The sequence below is a fragment of the Myripristis murdjan genome, chromosome 10, assembly GCF_902150065.1.
Source record: "Myripristis murdjan chromosome 10, fMyrMur1.1, whole genome shotgun sequence".
In the NCBI taxonomy this organism is placed as follows: domain Eukaryota; kingdom Metazoa; phylum Chordata; class Actinopteri; order Holocentriformes; family Holocentridae; genus Myripristis; species Myripristis murdjan.
Genome location: NC_043989.1, coordinates 24,502,524 through 24,523,535, shown reverse-complemented (window position 1 = coordinate 24,523,535; position 21,012 = coordinate 24,502,524). Strand labels below are relative to the sequence as shown.

At 42.4% G+C, this 21,012-nt stretch overlaps 1 protein-coding gene across 1 annotated transcript in view; it reads right to left on the bottom strand.

Annotated features, from left to right (window-relative positions):
• Positions 1-313: 313 nt before the first annotated feature.
• The window catches only part of LOC115366287 (AF4/FMR2 family member 2-like), a 65,341-nt gene continuing 44,642 nt past the window's right edge, over positions 314-21,012 (bottom strand). The window contains exons 12-23 of the mRNA XM_030061642.1: positions 18,060-18,748; positions 17,666-17,954; positions 17,403-17,518; positions 11,086-11,323; positions 10,057-10,190; positions 7,315-7,378; positions 6,526-6,662; positions 5,412-5,483; positions 4,461-4,554; positions 3,002-3,054; positions 1,682-1,905; positions 314-462 (exon numbers count right to left, since the gene is read on the bottom strand). Of these exons, the coding sequence (XP_029917502.1) occupies positions 341-462; positions 1,682-1,905; positions 3,002-3,054; positions 4,461-4,554; positions 5,412-5,483; positions 6,526-6,662; positions 7,315-7,378; positions 10,057-10,190; positions 11,086-11,323; positions 17,403-17,518; positions 17,666-17,954; positions 18,060-18,748 (2,232 nt within the window). The 3' untranslated portion in view covers positions 314-340. The remainder of the gene's footprint in view (positions 463-1,681; positions 1,906-3,001; positions 3,055-4,460; positions 4,555-5,411; positions 5,484-6,525; positions 6,663-7,314; positions 7,379-10,056; positions 10,191-11,085; positions 11,324-17,402; positions 17,519-17,665; positions 17,955-18,059; positions 18,749-21,012) is intronic.

Genomic DNA, 21,012 nt, shown 5'->3' with positions numbered 1-21,012 from the left:
CACCAAAACCTTGTAGCTCTGCCCACTGCACTCGAGGAATTTAAGCTGACTCTACTGTTCGACTCAAAGTAACAGCGGGAGCCAAAGTGTAAAATGTGGATCTGTATTCTGTGATACCATATACACTTGGTTGCTGTTTCTTCCTTACTGTGGGTGAATTTGAAGATATTGATGCCTAGACAGTCCCACATGCTCAGTAGGTGTGTCCATAGGTAACGTCGGGTCATTTCAGGGTTTGGTTCCAGAAAGCACTGAAGAGTTCTCCTCGCTCTCATCCCGCTTGTCCTCCCAGTTCTAGTTCCCAGGCGCAGTATTCCTCAGCTCGGCTCGGCTCCAGTCTCTACAGCAGGTGAGCCTCTATGCGCAGCCAGTGCAGTCCCTGCCGGATGTATCGGACCAGCTCGGTCATGCTGCTCTGCTGACTCAACGGCTCCATCACCGAGTCCAACTCCTGGAAGAACTCTACAGGAGGCAGAGAGACAAAGGTGGAGGCGGGGATGGGTTACTGTCTCCACTGCTGCTTTTGTAGGAAAAAAATAAAACACTTAGATACAATTAGGTTGTCTTTCCCGATGCCATTAAGACACAAATTCAATCAGATGAGACACTTCACTCCTCTACCTAGACACTATCAATCACAGTTCACCACTTCATCATGATTTACAGCACTCGAGGAAATAATTTCCTACAAATCATGTCTGTTGTTTGCTGAGGAACAATTTAATCAATGAGACGGCTTTGGGAACAGATCTGTTATTGTGAACCTTGAGTGGGAATTACACATTTTTCAGAAATAACTACTCTGACGTCCTGACCTTTGACTACTCACGTCAATGTGTGAGGAAAAATTATGATTATTTTTATTGGATGTAAACTATTGGAAACCACCAAAGGGTGCAATGTATAGCTCAAAGTTCACAGCCCTGTCTGAAACTGATATTTGCACTTTTAAAATAGATTTTTAGCTAGCTTGCAAAAACACAAAGCAATGTGGACTGTGCAGAATCCTTTTTTTTTTACTTTAAAGTCATGATATGAGTTCAACCTGTGGCCAGTTCATGAAAGCTTTTACATTCGCTGTTCTTAACACCTGGTGTCTGAATTCCTGCGGTGCACAGGAATTGAGCTTCATATTTCCGGCTGTTTTGGAACAAACAGATAAGAAGAACTGGGTATTTTCGCAGGAGTAGTGATAGCCGCTGTGGCTAAATGGACAAAAAAAAAAAAAAAGAAATACTGAAACTCCTTCAACAGAAAACCCAAGAAAAAAGACGTTACAGTCCTACGCACACTGTTTGACTGACAAGTGAAGAGCAGAGCACAAACGCCACAGCAGTGAGCACTTAGCAGCACACGGAGGCAAAAATAAATAAGCAAATAAATGACTACATTAAAAAAACTGCTGATTATTGTTTTGACTTGAAGGTATAGAGCCATTTATGTGATGATTGAGGTTCTGTTTAAAGCTCTCATCTCTCATCTAAACACATTCCCAAAAAACATGTTTTTGATGCTGAACAACAATAATATGTAGATAATGTTCACATGCGAGCTACGTGACATTACATGGCCGCTGACGTGCGACATGTGTTCCCCCACAACAGAACAACACTGTACTGTGTGTCGGGGGGCGGTGCGGTCTTGACAAATAAGGCGCTGTCTTGTGTCTTTGCAGCCTCACCTTGACTGTCGGTGGCCAGTCTGTCTGCCGTCTCCCAGTGTTCATAGCTCCTCAGGATGTTGTTGGTGATGTTAACGTGACTGGCAGCCATGTGGTGAATTCGCTGGGGAATCGCCACGCTGCCAGACGATGCTGGGGCACTTCCAGACCCTCCTCCCCCTCCTCCACCTCCACTGCTGGCCGGGGAGGGGCTGAGGGAGAGAGGAGACGGAGTGCCATTAACCCTGGAACACAAAAACATACAGAGAGGCAGTCAGGCCTATAGCACTGCAGGAATTAAACAGGGGGGGTTAAAATGTAAAGCGACATGTGGTAACACATACTGTACATCGCAGAGGAAAGCAGCAACATCCTCTTTGCAACAGGAGGCAGCAGCGTTTATGGGAAATGTGGTCTGAGTTTTGAAAAAGAATACCACTGGCATGAAAAAGTTACCACTTGTTCTGACCATGGTCACTGTTAAAGGACATGCTTGGTTTTTGTATTGAAATGTTGCATCTTACTTGACTTTAACACAGTCCAGCAGGGCACTTATTTTCAGCCTCAAAAAATCATTAAGGTCCTTTTCCAAAATGGGAATCAGAAAATACCCCAACGTTCTTATACTGAGGTGTCACAATTAACTTGTTTGTGATATGCTGATATTTGAAATGCTACACAGCACCTTTAATGCCTTTTTGGAAATGTCTTTTGTTTTTACCTGGTTTTTTTTCTGGTTGCTACATCCATATCAAAGTGCAAAATGTCTGGCTTAATGGGTTGTCAGTTCAGGCGTCAAGGCAATAAAGCCTGTGAAAGTGTGTGTAAGACCTTTGATAGCGACTGCACTGTAAGCAGCAGCCGTGCCAGCGCCGTGCACAGCAGGGTGTGCGGGTCTGGCACTGATGTAATGATGTCTGTGATGTGGCCTTGACCCTCGCTGCCCTGACGACTGGTGCTGGTCCTGCGCCGCACACGTGCACACGCCGAGCCCCGGTCCTGCTGCTGTGCAGAGCCGGAGCTGTCTAAACTCATTAGCTTCACATCCACCGCTCCTCCACGCCTCTGCTCCTCCATCTATCATCACTCCTTTCATCACTCGCTCTCACCCCGGCCCTCCCTCCACAGCACCTTCCGTCTTCTCTTTCTCATATCTACCCATCCAGCAACAAATCAATCCCTTTATTTGCTTCCTGAGGGGTTTGTTTGAGTAAGCGGCTGTCAGGGAAGGTACGCTGTTTTGCAGCAGAGCTCTGCTGAATTACAAATTCTCAATTATCTATATGAATCGAGAGGGACCAGTGTGCCTGTGTCTGTGTGTGTGTGTGTGTGTACACTCACTTCCCATTGGTCCTCCAGGGTGATGGTGCTTGGTGGGAGCTCTTTGCTGAGTTCTGCATCACACACAGACAAGTTTGTTAAAACAGTGGTAGTTGCATATCTTTGGCATGCAGGATTTATTCCACAAGGTAGCGAGAGGGGAGTAATTTAAAGACCATCCAGGTGACTCAGCATGTTTAGCATAATATCTACAAACTGTATATACTTCACATTTCTGCTAATCTTTTCCCAAAGCGAGCAGTCGCGTTGTAGAAGTCTGACATCATTTTGCCACCTTTCATCCAAGCGTTGGTTTTCATTCACTCCACAGAAGCAGCACATTATAAGGTGGGCGTTTCAATCAATTCACATTTGAAAATTGAGAGATTTTGATTATATGTAGTGAAATGTTCAGCACCTCCACATAATTTACAAAATGGCTTGTTGCAATGTAAAATGTGGCTAAATTGTAGTTAAGTGAGCCAAACATTCAAAATCACTGGTATGGTCCTTTTTGTGAGAGACGTGATAGCATGGGCCAGATGTCTGTGTTAAAAGAGCTTCATTCCTCAATGATAATGTCATGCCAAACTGGCAAAATAGTGTTGGGCATAACAGGCTAAAATCTCTCAAGTTCTTAGTTATCCTGTTGGGCTGCATCATTTTTTAATGACATGATGTGTTCTTTAAAACACAGCGCAATAAATATTTGATTTTATTTTTGTTTTCGTAAATGGATATAGAACAATTTGGAATGAAATGCTTCAGTTTAGCCGATAAATGCCGAAAGAAATCTGTTACTATGAGTGCCTTAGCCCATGGAGCCACCAAGTTGGCGCTCATGTGTGAATTGAAAAATGCACAAAGTCACATAAACCCAGCAGTGCGTAGCAACATGGTGAGAAATAACATGAAACCCATCAGCATGTTGCAGAACTGGCTAGACCTAGATTGTGTGCGTCTCTTTCTTTCATAACTTAACTAATTTCTGTTCTTCTTCTCTCTGTTAACACATATGTGCACCGCCCGCACACACACACACATACACCCTGTCACCCGCTTCCAAAAAATCCAATTCCACCAATGCAAACGGCATACTCTGATAATGACATCCAATGTAATTAATTAAACTAAACATAATTAATCAAAACAAGCACATTAAACTCTAACAATCCACTGTGATGATTGATGGAGCTAATTAGCACATTAATATCAAAGAGAAAGAATGGATTTTAATAACGTCATGCAAAATTAATGCACAGGCACCATGAAAATGAATATGAATTGTATTTAGGGGATTGTAATTGGCTTTGCATGTTTCCAACCTGTGAGAGAGAGAGAGAGAGAGAGAGAGAGAGACAGGGAGGTGGAGGGAATGAAAGTCTGTGTGTGCGCGTGTGTCTGTCTATGTGTGTGTGTGCGCGCGCGCGCGTGTGTGTGTGTGTGTGTGTGCGTGCGTGCGTGCGTGCGTGTGTGTTACCTTGAAGTACTCCATGAGCGACCGTGAGTACTTGACAGCGTGGTCTTTCTTCAGATGAAACATCCTCAGATACAGCAGAGACAGACAGCGGTTACTATGGAAACAAAACCATTAGAAGGCAGATGAATCCGCTGTACAAATCCCATTCAAAGCTCCATCTTTAAAACTGTTTTCATGTCCTCCACCAGAAGTGTGTCAGGACTTCAAATAAACTCCACAGGTCCTCACAGACTGTGAGAAACTTGAGGACAGCAGGACAATTAGATTTCTCACATATATAAAAACACAGAGCCACGACTCTGAAACTGTGTAGAAAAACAAATCGATAAATATTCTAATAGAAGGCAAAATGACACCTGGAAGACAAAACAAAACAAACCAAACAAACACACAAGGTGTGGCACTGCACCCTATCCTGCTTTTGGATGACTAAGCAAAAAACAAAACAAAATATGAAAAAGGTTACAGCCTAAAACTTCTCCCTATTTATATACCTAGTTATAAAAATCTACACACTTTCGGACTGGGAAGATATCCAGTAATACCGGATAATATATGCAATTTTGTAGAGGGAGATTTAGAATAGATTAAATTAAATTGATGATTTTTAAAAATGTTTTGTTAATCACCTTCCACCATATTGTGATATTAAATTAATATTATGGATATCGTCCAAGCCTTTAGACACATACTCTCCAGTAAAATTGCTAGGTAACCCATTTCATTTCCATTCAAACCAGCCAGATAGTGGAGAGGGAAGAAGAGGAGGAAAACAAAGATGAAATGAGCAGGCAGAATGAGTTCTGAATTGTTTTACATAAAATTACATCTTAAATTTGCTGTTGGTGTCCCAAGCTCTGCTCCCATATTTTGGTACATGGTAGAATAGGTTTGGAGAGTAGTATTTTTTTTTTTAATTTAAGTTGACTTGACAGGCACACCAAAACGTACCAGAGCACAGCTAGTTTCTTCTCGGCCACGGTGGCTGAGTGACTGGTAAAGTTCTTCAGCCTCATGGCGTACCTGGAGAGGAGAGAGGTCCATTACTCACTTTGTGACAGCTCCAGTGATGAATGTGGCCCAAACGCCGCTGCACTTGATCTTTCTCACGATACCAAATACATGTTGTAGACCCATGACAATCATAAAACTGAGGTTAAAGCCGCTCTCGCCGCTGCACATCAAAATGATAAAATGGCGGCACAGCAATTAACCGTCCTTCAGCTGCGAGGCCCGGCGCTCAGTTACCTAATGCCGCAAAAAACCTCCACTGCTGACGTGTCCTTGAGCAAGGCACTGAATCCCTCCAAGCTCCATAGCTGCTGCTCTGTATGTGACCTGACGGGGATTCAGCGTTTTGCTCAAGGACACTTCAGCAGGGTGCAGGGTTGCTGACGCCGGGGCTTGAGCAGTCTTCCAGCGGAGGGCTGTGCTCTGTGCTGACTGCGTGACCCTGCTGCCGACCTCTGTCAGCCTCCAGAGGAACAAGCCATTTGTTTCTCTCGGTGCACCGGGCCCACGTCATGCACTGGCAGCTTCAAATGGCAGCCGGAGGTAACGGATTGAAAAATTAGAACCAAATACCCAAGAAATTCATGTAAGGTGATGTCAGTAAACCGCACACAGCTCGTTCATGTTGACCGACCCAGCCAGTTTACCAGAGGATACCAAAAAGACGAGAGGCAAACTACATGAAGGTGGTGAGTCTAGCTTCTTCTGCAGTTTGGAAGATGGTTTGGATTTCACTTGTCAGCTTCTGTGTGCTCATACTTGAATCTCTGGCATGTTGTTAGCATGCACATGTGATTCAGTTGATATGATGGTTGTGTTTTTGCATAAAAATAATGCCTAGTGCACATTTATAAGAGCATGAAACCCAGGCAGAAAAATCTTGAATTTGATGCCATCTAGTAGTGGCTGAAAGTTTTTCCCTGCTGCAGTGATGTGAAGTTTGCAGATGAAAAAGTTTAAGCTTTTGACCCACAGACAATCAGAACTACATCATAACCAGTCATTTAGTCTCATAGTGAGTGTAGAAATCTAAAATCTATCTATCTATCCTCACCTGATTAGCTCCACAGTTTCAGAGTACATGGTATAAGGTGATTTGGCCTCCAGCGGGTCTCGCTCCATGGCGTTTCCACACTCTATGAAGGAGAGGGCGCCGTCTGCGTAGTTCACCGCTTTACCAAATTTATCCATCTACAAAGGGACAAAAAAAGAAGGAGAAATGCAGTCATGGCATAGATAAAAAGAAAGAAAGCAACATTCAAAGACAGAGAATAAGTGCATAGAGAGAGAGAGAGAGAACGCAAGTGTGAGAGAGATGGAATAAGCAACATCTTCACAACATTGTGGCAGACACAGTCTTCTCTTTGAATAATCCCCTGCTAAGATGCAAATCCCCCGATAAATCTGAGGAGACAACACGTAAACAAAGATAAATAACAAGTTAAATAAATCTCATTTCATTGTTTGGGGGGTGGGGGGGGATCAGATAATCCTTTTGATATTGTATAATCTTGCAGACATCATCAGTCCTTGAATACAATGTTCCCTTGGAGACAAATGGTGCAATAAATAACAGGAATTATGCAGCACAGTTTTGGATATGGAATAGATTTTGGTACTACAGAGGCGTGCACGTGCATGACGACACACACACGTGTGAACAAACGCACACAATTAGAGTCTAGACTGTAGCTGTTGACACTGTGTGTCTTTATCTGTCTGTATTTCTGTGTGCGACCGCCTCCTGTTTGTGTGTGTATGTTTGTGTGTGTTGTCAGCCTCTTATGAAGAGTAATTGGACTAATTTGCGGTGCGGCTACATCAAAGTCTCACTCCGTCTTACCAGAGCGTCAGCCTTGTGCTTCAGTCTCTTGGCCTCCTGCATGTAGTAGTCTGCACTGTGGACCCTGCACACAGCACAGAGGGAGGGCAACAGTCATCACATCTTTGCACAGACAGCTCAGTTTAAAAAACAACAACAACAACTTGTGTATTAGACTTCTTCATTTCATCACCACAGATTGCAGTTAATAATAAAAGTTGATTTCAGTCAAAATGCTGTCAACGCTAAAACACAGTTGTATGAAGACTGATTGAGAAAAAAAACAAGAGACTAAAACATAAATTGAAGTTTACATGCGGGCTGTTTATCCTCAGCACATCACTGTCATGTTAATTGTGATGCCTCGGTACAAAAAGTAAACATGTCAGCCCCCACAAATGGTGCAGACGTCCCTTGGGGCCGTCAGTAACAAGATGCATCATCTCTTCAATTTTCATCAAAATCAGGCTGGTGGTGTAGCAGTTATGACGTTTCCAAATTACAAATTTTGACCTTTAAAATGATAGTGCTCCCATCAGTCCAACATGTGTAGTGTTTTTAAATGTCAGAAACATGGAGTTGAGTAGGGGATTGTATTTATATAGGAAGTTCTGTAGCAAACCAACAGCCATCTTGTATATATACACTATATTACCAAAAGTATTCGCTCACCCATTCAAATGATCAGAATCAGGTGTCCTAATCACTTGGCCTGGCCACAGGTGTATAAAATCAAGCACTCAGGCATGCAGACTGTGAAACAAGACATTTGTGAAAGAATGGGCCGCTCTCAGGAGCTCAGTGAATTCCAGCGTGGAACTGTCATAGGATGCCACCTGTGCAACAAATCCAGTCGTGAAATTTCCTCGCTCCTAAATATTCCACAGTCAACTGTCAGCTCTATTATAACAAAATGGAAGCGTTTGGGAACAACAGCAACTCAGCCACGAAGTGGTAGGCCACGTAAAGTGACAGAGAGGGGTCAGCGGATGCTGAAGCGCATAGTGCAAAGAGGTCGCCGACTTTCTGCACAGTCAATTGCTACAGAGCTACAAACTTCATGTGACCTTCAGATTAGCCCAAGTACAGTACGCAGAGAGCTTCATGGAATGGGTTTCCATGGCCAAGCAGCTGCAGCCAAGCCACACATCACCAAGTGCAATGCAAAGCGTCGGATGCAATGGTGTAAAGCACGCCGCCACTGGCCTCTAGAGCAGTGGAGACGCGTTCTCTGGAGTGATGAATCACGCTTTCCCATCTGGCAATCTGATGGACGAGTCTGGGTTTGGAGGTTGCCAGGAGAACGGTACATTTCAGACTGCATTGTGCCGACTGTGAAATTTGGTGGAGGAGGAATTATGGTGTGGGGTTGTTTTTCAGGAGCTGGGCTTGGCCCCTTAGTTCCAGTGAAAGGAACTTTGAATGCTTCAGGATACCAAAACATTTTGGACAATTCCATGCTCCCAACCTTGTGGGAACAGTTTGGAGCGGGCCCCTTCCTCTTCCAACATGACTGTGCACCAGTGCACAAAGCAAGGTCCATAAAGACATGGATGACAGAGTCTGGTGTGGATGAACTTGACTGGCCTGCACAGAGTCCTGACCTGAACCCGATAGAACACCTTTGGGATGAATTAGAGCGGAGACTGAGAGCCAGGCCTTCTCGACCAACATCAGTGTGTGACCTCACCAATGCGCTTTTGGAAGAATGGTCAAAAATTCCTATAAACACTCTCCTCAACCTTGTGGACAGTCTTCCCAGAAGAGTTGAAGCTGTAATAGCTGCAAAAGGTGGACCGACATCATATTGAACTCTATGGGTTAGGAATGGGATGGCACTTCAGTTCATAGTATGAGTAAAGGCAGGTGAGCGAATACTTTTGGTAATATAGTGTATCTATATCTACATATGTAGTATACTTTTATACTATATATAAAATATAAAGGAGTATGGAAATAAAAAAAAAAATATGACCCAAGAATTTATTTTCTGAATTCTTTTATCTGATTTCTTAGAGTACTGTGACAGCTGAGCATGTTTTCCATTAGCTGTGCATCAAGTTAGCCTTGATCTCCTCACCACCGTGAACAAAGTCCTCTATGAGATTGGTGACATCACTGAATGTGTACAACTGCCTTGGCAACAAGAATGAACCACCCAGGAATACGGTGACTTGCCATGAATCGAAAGCCCATGCCAGTTCTAGTCAATTCAAGTTCTCTGGTCCAAACATAATGTGAAGAGCCAGTGTCCCTGACCAGTTTGACCAGTGGTGCCTGAGACATTTGATGGATGGACAGAGGGACACAGTCCAAGCCATATTCGCTCCCTGTGATTTCATCACATGGGGGAAACTTCACTGTAAATGACTGACAACAACTGAGACAACTGGTAGCCTCTGTCTCACACTAGAGGAATTATTAATGTATTTTCCATAAACCCAATTGCTTCCTGTAGTAAAGACGACGTCCATTGGTTGATATTTTGCATTGTTTTTTTTCATTGGCCACTGTGAGAAACTCTGTCCAGCAGATGGCTGACGAATTTTCTTGCCAATGGCCTTGAATTTTATGGTTTTACTGGTGTGTCAAAAATTGTGGGGAGATGATTATTGGTGGTACATGTCTTACCTTAAAATGTCAAGATCTGGTGCATGTGAGCTCTTAAATCTCAGATAGGGCTTCTACTGTGTGTGTGTGTGTGTGTGTGTGTGTGTGTGTGTGTGTGCGCGTGCGTGTTTTTCATTCTGTATTTCTACATACGTGTCGCTGAATGACAGTCTGGGTCTGCGAGGTTCTGTGGGCTCCATTAGTGGTTCGGACCACACCTCTGAGTCTGATTGCCCGTTGGCATGGTAACCGTCTCCACAGGGCTTGTCACCATGGGCATCTATTTCCTGAGGAGGGGAGAGCGGAAAGGAGAGGGGGTGCATCGTTTTATATTGCTATTAATTAGTCTTCCAGTATGCAGGTGACCACAAGAGAGGCTATAAGAAAGAGAAGAACGACTGTGTGCAAGAGACGTTCCTGGTGTTTTTATGAAAACTAATTATACTGCACGAGTAAATGCGGGTATGGGGTTAAACACACTAATCTGTATCAATACACTACAATGATCAGAATAATGTAAGAGCAGTAAAAGTGTACATTTAAATGAATCCATCAATACTACATGAACCTCAAAAGTTATATTTTCAGTTAAAGAGTCTTAAGGGTGGTTTGTGCCATAGAAAATAACTGTTTTGTTTGTGAAAATACAGAGCAACTAATACATTTTTGCAGTTTGCAGCTTCCTCTTTGTCTTTAACCTTACTCACAAAGGAAGCTATAACTTTGAAATGTGAAACCTTTAGAGGTGACCCGTGCAGGGTTTCATCTAATGTATCATTGTCAATTTAAGGTAACTGTTGGTACAGTTGGTCCTGCTTATGTAGCTGCCGGGACCTGCTGACTGTTGTTATATTCCATTATTTCCCCTTCCAGCTGTGTTTGATGCATTACCTGATACTCTACCTGAAGGCTTTCTTGCATATCATTGTGACTAAACTGAACTCCAAAACCAGATTAAATGCAAGCATGAAACAGATCAACTCTGAAAATAATAACAATAATGATAATTTGGGGGAATTGGTCCTTTGGTCAATTTATTTCATATAATATGTGCAACAATAAACTGTTAATAAATAGTTTACTTTGTAATAAGTAACCATTGTTAATTATCATCTCACTGTTAACTGAAAATAACCACAAACCTTTAATTGCTGTAATTCAATGCACTATTGCAGTACTTACACTGCTGTTCTTCACATGCGATGATGTCTTGCCCTCTCCTCTCCTGTGTCTGTGGGAGGACGAGGAGGAGGAGGAGGTGGAGGAGGAGCAGGTTAGCATCCCAGTGGCGCCGCCCTCCTGGCCGAGCGAGGAGCCACCATCGCAGGTCCGTTTGCGGGGCGGATCATCAGAGAGGGGGGACAGGAGGGGAGGAAGAAGCTTCTCGTCGCGCCGTCGAGACTGCTTCCTGTTCAGGGAGCTGGAACAACACAAAGGTGCACACACAGGTAAGGTAAGCAGAAAACACTTTACACTTAATAAAGACATACTGAAGATCTGCAGAGTAGTTGAGATTTAAAATATGGGAACTCTCTGATATTCTTCAAAGTAGTGACAATTGTGTCCAATTTGTGTCAGTAGACAAACTTTTGTTGGATGAGCTTTATCGAGGTGAGCTACTTCATTATTTTTTCACAAAGCAAATAATCACAAGCAATCCTGACAATAAGGGGCAACATTATTAACACAAAGTGATCAATCCACAATCAGCAAGGCATTCAGACGACATCTCACATATCAAACCAATTGTAACTTAATTATGTAATATGGTATGTAACTATATTTTGTCTTTATATCTGAGATAAGAACATATTGTTATTGTTATTAATAGTATTGCATTTACGATTCCTTTGCACAATGTAGCAGTTGATACAACATGTGCATTAGCAAATACAAATGCATGTGCTGCCAGGAATCTATCCTGTTCATCTTTTACATGCTTGTAGTCAGTAAAAACGCAGTGCACTGTAACTCAGGGGTAAGCAGTTTTTCATTCCCACCAGACATTACACCAGCTGATCTCACTGGTTTCGCTTCTACTTTCTGGCTGAAGGTGCCAATCACTGAAATGAGCTCTTTCGGTGTTTGGGTGGTATGAAAACCTGCAGAGTCTTTGGTGACAATCAAGTAGCTGTTAAGTGTTTTGTTCAAGGACACTTAAGCAGGTGCGACTACATGGAGGATCAGACGAGGGCTCTCTGGTCAGGGGACTGACTGGCATACATCTCTAAAAGACAGATCATTATTTGGCCCAAGGGAAACATGTTTTCATGATTTACTTTAATCTGTAACCATCCCATATAGATAGAAATGATTTAATTGATTCTGAACATGAAACCATTAAACATGAAATGCCAATAATGTTTGAGTATCAACGGGAAAATGGATCCTTCATTTTTTGTACCAGTGAGTTTTTGGAAATACAAGGTTTTGGAGGAAAGCTGATCATATATTATATTTTGACCAAGAGTTGGGTATCATACAGTTGGTGGTCTATAATTCAGTATAAATCAATTGTAGTTGGGTTGAGAGGTATGTATACTGTGAACCCACCAATATATTTAAAGAGGTGCCACAAGATATAATGCCCTCTTGTTTTACTGCAAATTGTCTTATATTTCTCTTTACTTTATTTTCCAAAAGTGGACAGATATAAACAAGTATAGGTTTTACCACTGGTGCCCCACTGCTGTGGTGTACGTTGGAGGAAGACAAGTTGTGGGAAAAAGAGGCTTGTACATTTGGTTGAGAATGTTACTAGGGGAAATGTTATAAGATTCCCCAAATTAACGGGGTGAGGTTGTTAGGTATTAGGTGTGTAATAGCATTTTGCTTTGTCAGAGTTAATTACAAGCAGTGTTAGACTGTGTTGGGCCCACTAAAAGTGATAGAGTTAATTCACTAGGAAGGCTAAAGTCACTCAGCAAACTGCATGGCAATCCATCCCCTATAGGTGAAGTTTATAACTAAGTTCAGGAAAAAAGACTGCAAATTTTGCATGCTTTTTTAAAAATTTTTATTTATTTATTTATTTTTTACATCACATTGTGTTCTGCGTCCTGATTGGCTAAGGGACTGTAGACCATTGTCAATCAATCTCCTCCGTGCCGTGTCTCCTGTACAGTACAGAATGCGTTCATTCTATAATACTGGACTTATTTTTCTACGAAGGTTTGAACTTTGAGAGTTTAAACAAGAGAGAAAAGTGAGAAAATGTTAATGCCTGTCTGAGAAAAGTGTGTAAAGTGTGTAGTGAGGGGCCTTAAAACATCTATAATAATTGTAAAAAATAAAGTTGACTACTTCGCGGATTTCACCTATTGCGGGTTATTTTTAGAACGTAACTCCCGCGATAAACGAGGGACCACTGTATATTCAACTGAGTCAAATGTTTGGCCAGAGGGTGGCACTAGAGGAAAAGGTCACCAAAGCTGATAGGGTTCATCCTATGGGTAGCATGAATGTCCTTTCCACAATTCATGGCAAGAGACTTTAAAATATCAATTTGACATTTTGGCCTAATGGTGGTGCTAGTGGAAAGGTCACGGTGACACCAAAACTGACATACTGCATGCTGTGCTCATCGAATTTCATGGAAATCTGCCCGATACATTTTAAGGTCACCACAATGAAGAGGAATCTCCCTTTGAAGAGCTTGAACGTACTCACCAAATACCATGGCAAAACACTAATTTGATTTTGTCCCATTTTGTGGATGTTACATGTTATGTTGCCTTGCAGTGAAGGGCCAGATGGACAGAAGGACACATGTGCATGCACATGCTTAGTCCCTTCCTGCCAGCAGGGCAAAAACAAAGTCAATATGTCTCCTACTGAAACAGAAATCCAGTATCTAAAAGTAACAGGCTCCCTTGCTTGGGCAAAATCATCTCACTGCTGAAAATATCCAACATTTCTCATTTAGCTTGCGGTTACTGAATGATATTTTCCTTTCAGATTTGTTATATATTCTTCCTCTCTAGCCAGAACATCGGATATTATCCCCTCCGCTGCCTTACTGTAGCTCTTGTGATTCATATTGTTTGCAACACAACAGACAATATTTTTCTGTTTTGCTCTCCCTGGAAACTCTGGGGGTTTGATGTGGCGAGAAAGTGCTGAGCTCGCAGAACACCGCCCCAGGCCCCGACATTAGTGATAATACACAAAACCAGAGAGACAAAGACTAATTAGCTGCTGTAGTGTGTGTGTGTGTGTGTGTGTGTGTGTGTGTGTGTGTGTGTGCGAGCCCGTGCGTGACCATGATCAGGTGCATGCTTCCTCATACACGCGTGTGTCTGTGTGCTCTCATAAGCGAATGCTGGTGTGTGCATCCATCAATTATGTGTGTGAACTCTCCCAGTTATTAAAGGGGAAATAAGTAACACTTTTACTGCCCCATAACACAGAATGACCATAGTATATCTGCCAAATATATCTGCCATAATACATCTCCATTGACTCAGTGATTACTTGCCCAGGTGTTAGCTTTCCAAACTCCCTTTTTCTCCACTCTGTTTTGGAACAAACACACACACACACACGCACACACACACCTACTCCCTTTTTCAACTCCTCAGCAATATCACAAGATATTTCAGCGACATAGGCTAAATACTCAAGCCACAATTTCTCATTCTCTAGCCAAAAATCAATGAAAACCCCCCTTTTTTTGGATGCCTGGTCCAATTAGGTCCCTTGAGGCTTATTTATACTTTGTTGCTCGACACTCTCAACAGTCTCTCAACATGAATGATGCACTTTTGATTAAAAAAAAAAAAGTGTCATGTAGAATCTGGATAGTTGCAAACACTGTCAGGACTGTTGCAAAGTGTGATTGGACATAAGTTGCCAAGGAGATGCTTCTACACTTCTATAAATGGCTGGCAAGAAATAAAAAATAAATAAAAATAACTGCATCAACAACATGGAAAGAATGGACCTTTTCCACAGCTGCCATTTTGACATGAAATAGCAGGCGAATACAGGTGTTACTGATGACACTGATTTAAGTTCTGTTCCACTCCGGTCCAACAGAGCCAGAGTCCTGATGTTGTTCATGTTGGCTCACTGGATCGACCGGCGCAATTAAACGTAACAGAACCTTGATGAATGTTATTCGTAACACCTGTGTTTACCTGCTTTTTCATGTCAAGATGGCGGCCGAGGAAAAAGTCTTCAAAGGAAAGTCTGGCTGCCAAAGGAAGAATAATAAGGAGCAATAAGAGCAAGAACACAGAAACGTCCAAATGGCAGCAAACTCTTGGCACAACATCTCCGACACTTTGAACATCAGCGTATTGGAATGCAAACACTAATGGGAGAATCTGTGGGACCAGTGAGTTTATGAGGAGCTTTGCCAATTAATTTAATTTGCAACTTGTTACCATGGAAAGGACAGACCACGCTGTGTGCATCGTGTATAAATGCAGGCATTGCGCAACAACAGTCTATGTTTTTGTTGAAAAATATCGATTGAAAATATCCGGCGCATAAGTACAAGTAAGCCCTTACTCCTCTCTACTGTGAAAATGTAACTTCATTATTTCTGTCAATTACAGGTCACCATAGTTCAGTGTAATAAAGGGAAGTGGGAATGTATTTATGTAAGAGGAGACAAGTTCAATCAATTTTATTGCAGTGCCTATTTGTCGCCAACAGAGCTCATCGTGCGTTATGTAATGCTCCTTTAAAAACACATTGTATCCTGCCTTGTAGGGAACTGACACATCATCCAGTTTACAGCTTTCATAACGAGGCTCCTAATTTCCTCAGGCTGAACAGAGGCCAGATGATAACGGGACATTTTTGTGTACCACACAATGTGACGGGTTCAAATCCAGGCCACAACCTCTCTTTCCCCTCCATCGTTTCCTGACTCCCGCCGCTGTATACTGTCAAATGAAGTGGAGATGCTGTAAAAATATTTCCTCTGTAGTTGTCATGATGAGGCTTATTTATAGAGACAGCCAGCTTAGTCTGTTGTTAATAATTCAAATGGAAAGCTGAAATTCATGGCTTGTCATTCCTGGGTCACAGTGTAAATTTAAATCCTGTCTCCCGCGACTTCATCACCACGTTAAAGTGTTTAAGCCCCTCTGAAAATATTCTCCAAAATCTCCATCTCCAAATAACATGTCTGACAACGTCTACCAGTCCCCGTCCCGGCCAAAGGAGGTCCTGGTGTTCAGCATGGGAATCAGGGAAAGGGGTGCAAACTTGGGCCATTTCCAGTTTGTTGGAATCAGTTGAAAATATTCAAATTATTGATAAAGTCAGATAGAGAGATTTGATTTTCTGATCTGCAGCAAGTGTCAGTGTCTTACTTCCATATCTCTGTATCATTTAGACATAGTCTGACTTTAATCACTTGAACATTGCATGGCATTCCATTATTTTTCAAACAAATTGTCAAAATCTCATTTTCCACCTTCCCTTGTTTGTGAGAGTGAGGGAACTGTCTGTTGAAAGTGCATTGGATGAGCATATTTACTGATTATTCACCAATGGTTATAAAGTTAAAAGGAAGACCTCAATCATCAGTCTTGACTTTTTGGTGCACCCCCTCTCTCACCATCCTCCTTGTCTATTTCTGCTTCAGTTTGTGACTTTTACTCCCAGAATAATTTTCCAGAAAAATTAGAGTCGTGCCCTAGAGTCATGGCTGCACTGCATCCTAGTCTATTGAGGCCTCTGTGGGTGGAGAAACTGGTATTTGTGGCCATTTCTATAAGGAGCTCTTGCATTTTGATTCTGATACACTGACACTAAAACTTGATGTTTTCTGTTTTAGATTGTTTAAAATATTTCTCCCATTAAGCTGCATTGCAGTTGCACTAGAAATACTTCAGTGTGATGCTGTGCCATCTACATCTGGTCAGGTATCCACAGTAATAAGAAATATGCACCACCAAACAATAAAATAGATGCACAAAGGTAATTTACAATGATCACCCGTAGCTATAACAATGTTTGGTAGATTCTGGGTGGTATTTTCTTTTACCAGCACAATATTGGGCATATTTCATGCTGTAATGAGTATCTCCAATTTCTGTTTACTTTGTTGGACTACTTTTGTGTAGCACCTCCTTTCCACCAAAAATCGGATGAGTGTTCTGTGGCAAAGCCAGGACCCTTGTGTGTTTGTGGTCAAAAATTAGATTGAGGATGTCAGAAAAGCAATGTGATGCGGGCTGCAGCTGCAGAGATGAATGGTCAATTTTTCTCTCAAATACCAACTGAACAAACTCTTGATAGTATGCTCTTTTAATAATTCACATTGCGTACAGTCTTTGTGTTTGATCGTTGATACTTTCTTGCTGCTTGCGTCATACATTTAACCAATCGGGGATGTTTAGTGCAGAAACACCCACAGAAACTCAGAGAAGCAGTACCGCAGTTTTGTGGGACTGGTTCCTCTGGTGGAAGCCGGGTTAAGGGTTTCTGGTTCCTCAAAAAAATTCTTGAGTTTCTGAGACAGGCTATATGTTAGTACTTACTCTGTGGAGCTGTTCTTGTGGGTGTGTATTGGAGAGATGCAGGGCGGGAGGAGCTGACAGTCTTTGTCCAATCGCAACTTCTTATTGCTGTTGACGGACGATTCACTGTGGTCCGGCTGAGGATACAGAAAACACACAGCAAGAGAGAGAGAGAGAGCGCATGCAATTCAGACATGAAAAAACACAGAGTGCACATGTGAAAAAGAAATGTACACTCAAAGAGAAAGAGAAATGGATTAGAGCAGGGAAGAGGAAGTCCTTACCTTGTGTTTCCTTTTGTTCTTGCTGGTGTGTTTTTCGGCCGGGACCGCCATGTTCCCTGCTGTCTGCCTCCTGTGTTTGCCTCCATTCTCGCCTCTCTCCGTCCTGCCGGCCAGCCTTGGATTACTCTGCTCTTGCATGGCCGGGTGGTCCGAGGTCCCGAGACCTTGGCTTGCCTTCTCCCTGTCCCTCACCATCGTCCTGTCCCTCTCCCCGAGTCCGAATCTTTCTCTGTCATCTCTGTCCGTCTGCCTCTCTCTTTCCGTTAACCTGTCCCGGTCGCCTTGCCTCTCTCTCTCCTGCCCCGCCCTCTCGCTTTCTTCTTCCTGTCTCTCCCTCTCCCCTTTGGCTAACTTCTCTCTCTCCCTCAGCCCTGGCCACTCTCTCTCTTCCTGCCTTGGCCTTTCCCTCTCCGCCGTCCCGATTCTCTCTCTCTCGCCCTGTCTCTCTCTGTCCCTCTCCCCCAGCCCTTCACCCCCGTCCCTTTCCCCGATCTCTCCTTTGGATCTTTCCCCCAGGCCCTGCCCAGGCACCCTGCTGAGCAAACTCAGCTCAATTTTGACCCATAAGCTCTGGATCTCTTGGTATTCCCTTAGGGGTGAGAGAGGCAGCTCGTGTCCCAGGTTGGAAGGTGGGGACAGGGATTCCAAGTCCTTACACTGTCCCGCTAACCCTCCAGGGTCAGGAACCGAAGTACCAAACGAGCCGCTTAGATTGGGGATGCTTAGGGAGGTACAGCTACCACTGCTGCCGTTACTTCCACTGCTGATGCTACTGTTGCTGCTACCGTTCGTGTTCACACTGCTACTGTCTTTGACTCGAAGGCCCTTGCCTCCAAATGTCCCGAGACTCCCCATACTGCTAGTGGAGCCAAGGCACGGGAGAAGGGGTGTGTGTATGTGTGTGTTGGACAGGGTTTGCGTGTTCATGGCGGCGCGTGTCGTCTGAGGTGGCAGAACTGGAATTTTGATGGCTTCCTCTGAATCCGACTGGCATTCCGACGAGGAAGAGGAGGAATCCGTTTCGATGAATTCTCGGGACTTGGGTGTGATTCTGCTGCTCGGGCCGCGGTGCTTCCTTTTATCCTGTTTTAAAGACAAAAGAAACAGGGACAGAGTAATGTGGGTTAAGCATAGCACCGAACCCTGACAGCAGCCCCGATTCTCCCCGTGGCCCCAAATAGCATAATGATATATTAATGACTACATTAGGCCCTTCCTGGACTACATAAGGTTTAGGATGACTTAATTGTCTCAAAGGAAGAATTTATCTCACACTAAGGCCACAGTGTCACACAGAGGCACAGCACAGTTAAAAACTTTACCAGTAGCCTTGTTATCAATGTGGATTTGGCTGGAAAAGATTTTTTATTTTTCTGTAATGATTTACCATGTACAGAAGAATATTAGGTCCACACAACAACAACAACACTAATAACAATAAAACAAGTGCTGAAATTAATCTCAGAATTATGAGAGTAAAATCAGAATTTTGAGATTCATGTCATAATTGTGACATTAAAGCCAGAACTCTTACTTTATCTCAAAATTCTGAAAAAAGATCACAATCCTTATGATTATTGTTGGTATGGCATTAATCCCAGAATTCTGAGATTCAGATTTTTTTTTAGAAATTTGAGATTAAGGTAAAAAAAAAAAAAAAAAGGTAAAAAAAAAAGGTAAAAAAAAAAAAAATTAATGAGAAAAAACTTTGAGAAATTCTGAGGTTACACACTTATGAGAAACAAGACTCATAAAAAAATTGTTTTTCTTTTACTTTTTTGTCAAGGAAGCACATTCTTTCTCTTTAAAGGCTGGTTCAGCCTTTAAAGCCTTGCCGTGCATCACACCTGCAACTGACGACCTCAGCAAATTCAAATCTTTCGAATGATGTGCTCTGAAAGCTAATCCTACCCTGGCCAGTGGGTGGCGCTAAGTAACTGCTGTTATACAGATAGAGAACAACAAAACAGTAAATTTTGCTGTGTGTAGAGTTGTAAAATGTGCGCCCACAGTGAATGAAGTTATGATGTTATCTTCTGTCCAGTAAATTTGTACTTCGCAAATTTATCAGTTTTTAATCTCAGAATTTTCAATTTTTCTCATAAATTTGTGAATTTTCACCAGAAATTCACTGCTTTAATTTAAAAAATATCCAGTTCTTTTTATCTTGGAAATTTATGACTTTAATTTTGGAAATTCTAATTTTTTCTTCTTTGAATATTACCCCTCTCCCCCAGCTCCATAATTTCTTTTCTCCCTGTAAAGGGAGATAATATTTTGTCGTAGAATTCTTCCTTATAAAACCATTATACACACACACACACACACACACACACACACACACACACAAATTGAGTTCTTAAGATTCATCTTGGAATTCTGAGAAAAGAAAAAAAAAAGAGCTGTGAGACTAAATTCAGAATTCGCTTGATTTTTTGACATTAATCTCAGGACACATTTCTTTTTTTGTGGCCCTAATATTCTTCCATACTCCTCTGCTGATAATTATTTGGACATAGGAATGAATTAATGTTTGGCTCTATGAGCCAGATGTCCAGATGGATAAACCTCAAGCTGCCAGTGACAAGGGTAGAGGAGGTCAGGCTGATCACTCACATTTTAGGCTGCGTGCTTTGACAGAGTTGGCGTTGCTCAGGAGAAAATGTGTCATGACACTGGGACCAAGCATAACTATCTAAATGGATTTTAAAACAGAAAACACACATGGGTGTCTGCAGGAAATCCAAGCTAATATTTCTAAGTGCCTGAAGAGCTGACTTCTTGGCAATACAAGTTTCCTCTAAGCTGATGTTTTTTCCTATTAATTTTCCTATTAATTTTTCCCCCCTATTAATATAATGATGTGAGGCACCCCTGTCACAGAGATCAGCAAAGATCAAAACACGGCACATCATCCAAAACAGAACCGAACTCCAGCCTGGAGCGTGAGTCGACGGTGACGTTTGGTTATTTTGTTCCTCTGAGGATGAGGCATATCTATTGATCTCTCTGACATGTAGGCCCGACCTCAGTGCTTTTCTCATGTTTTCTCTGGGGACACACAATGTCAAGATTCACCTTCTTGTGACCCTAAACTGCTTTTGCAGGTTTTTATATCGCTGTTCCTGAGTGTACGGCGCTTCAATAGCAAGCATGCCTTAAATTGCAGGGACACAGGAGGGATTTCAGAGCATGATTTTGACAGCCAACAACTGCAACACTGATCTTCTTCACTATTGATGTTTTGACATGAATTAGTTAGGAATAAAAAAGAATTATTTTGAAATGCAAAGAGCTCCAATTTTCTTTTTTTCTTTATTACTGACTGAATAGAAACAGTTTAATAT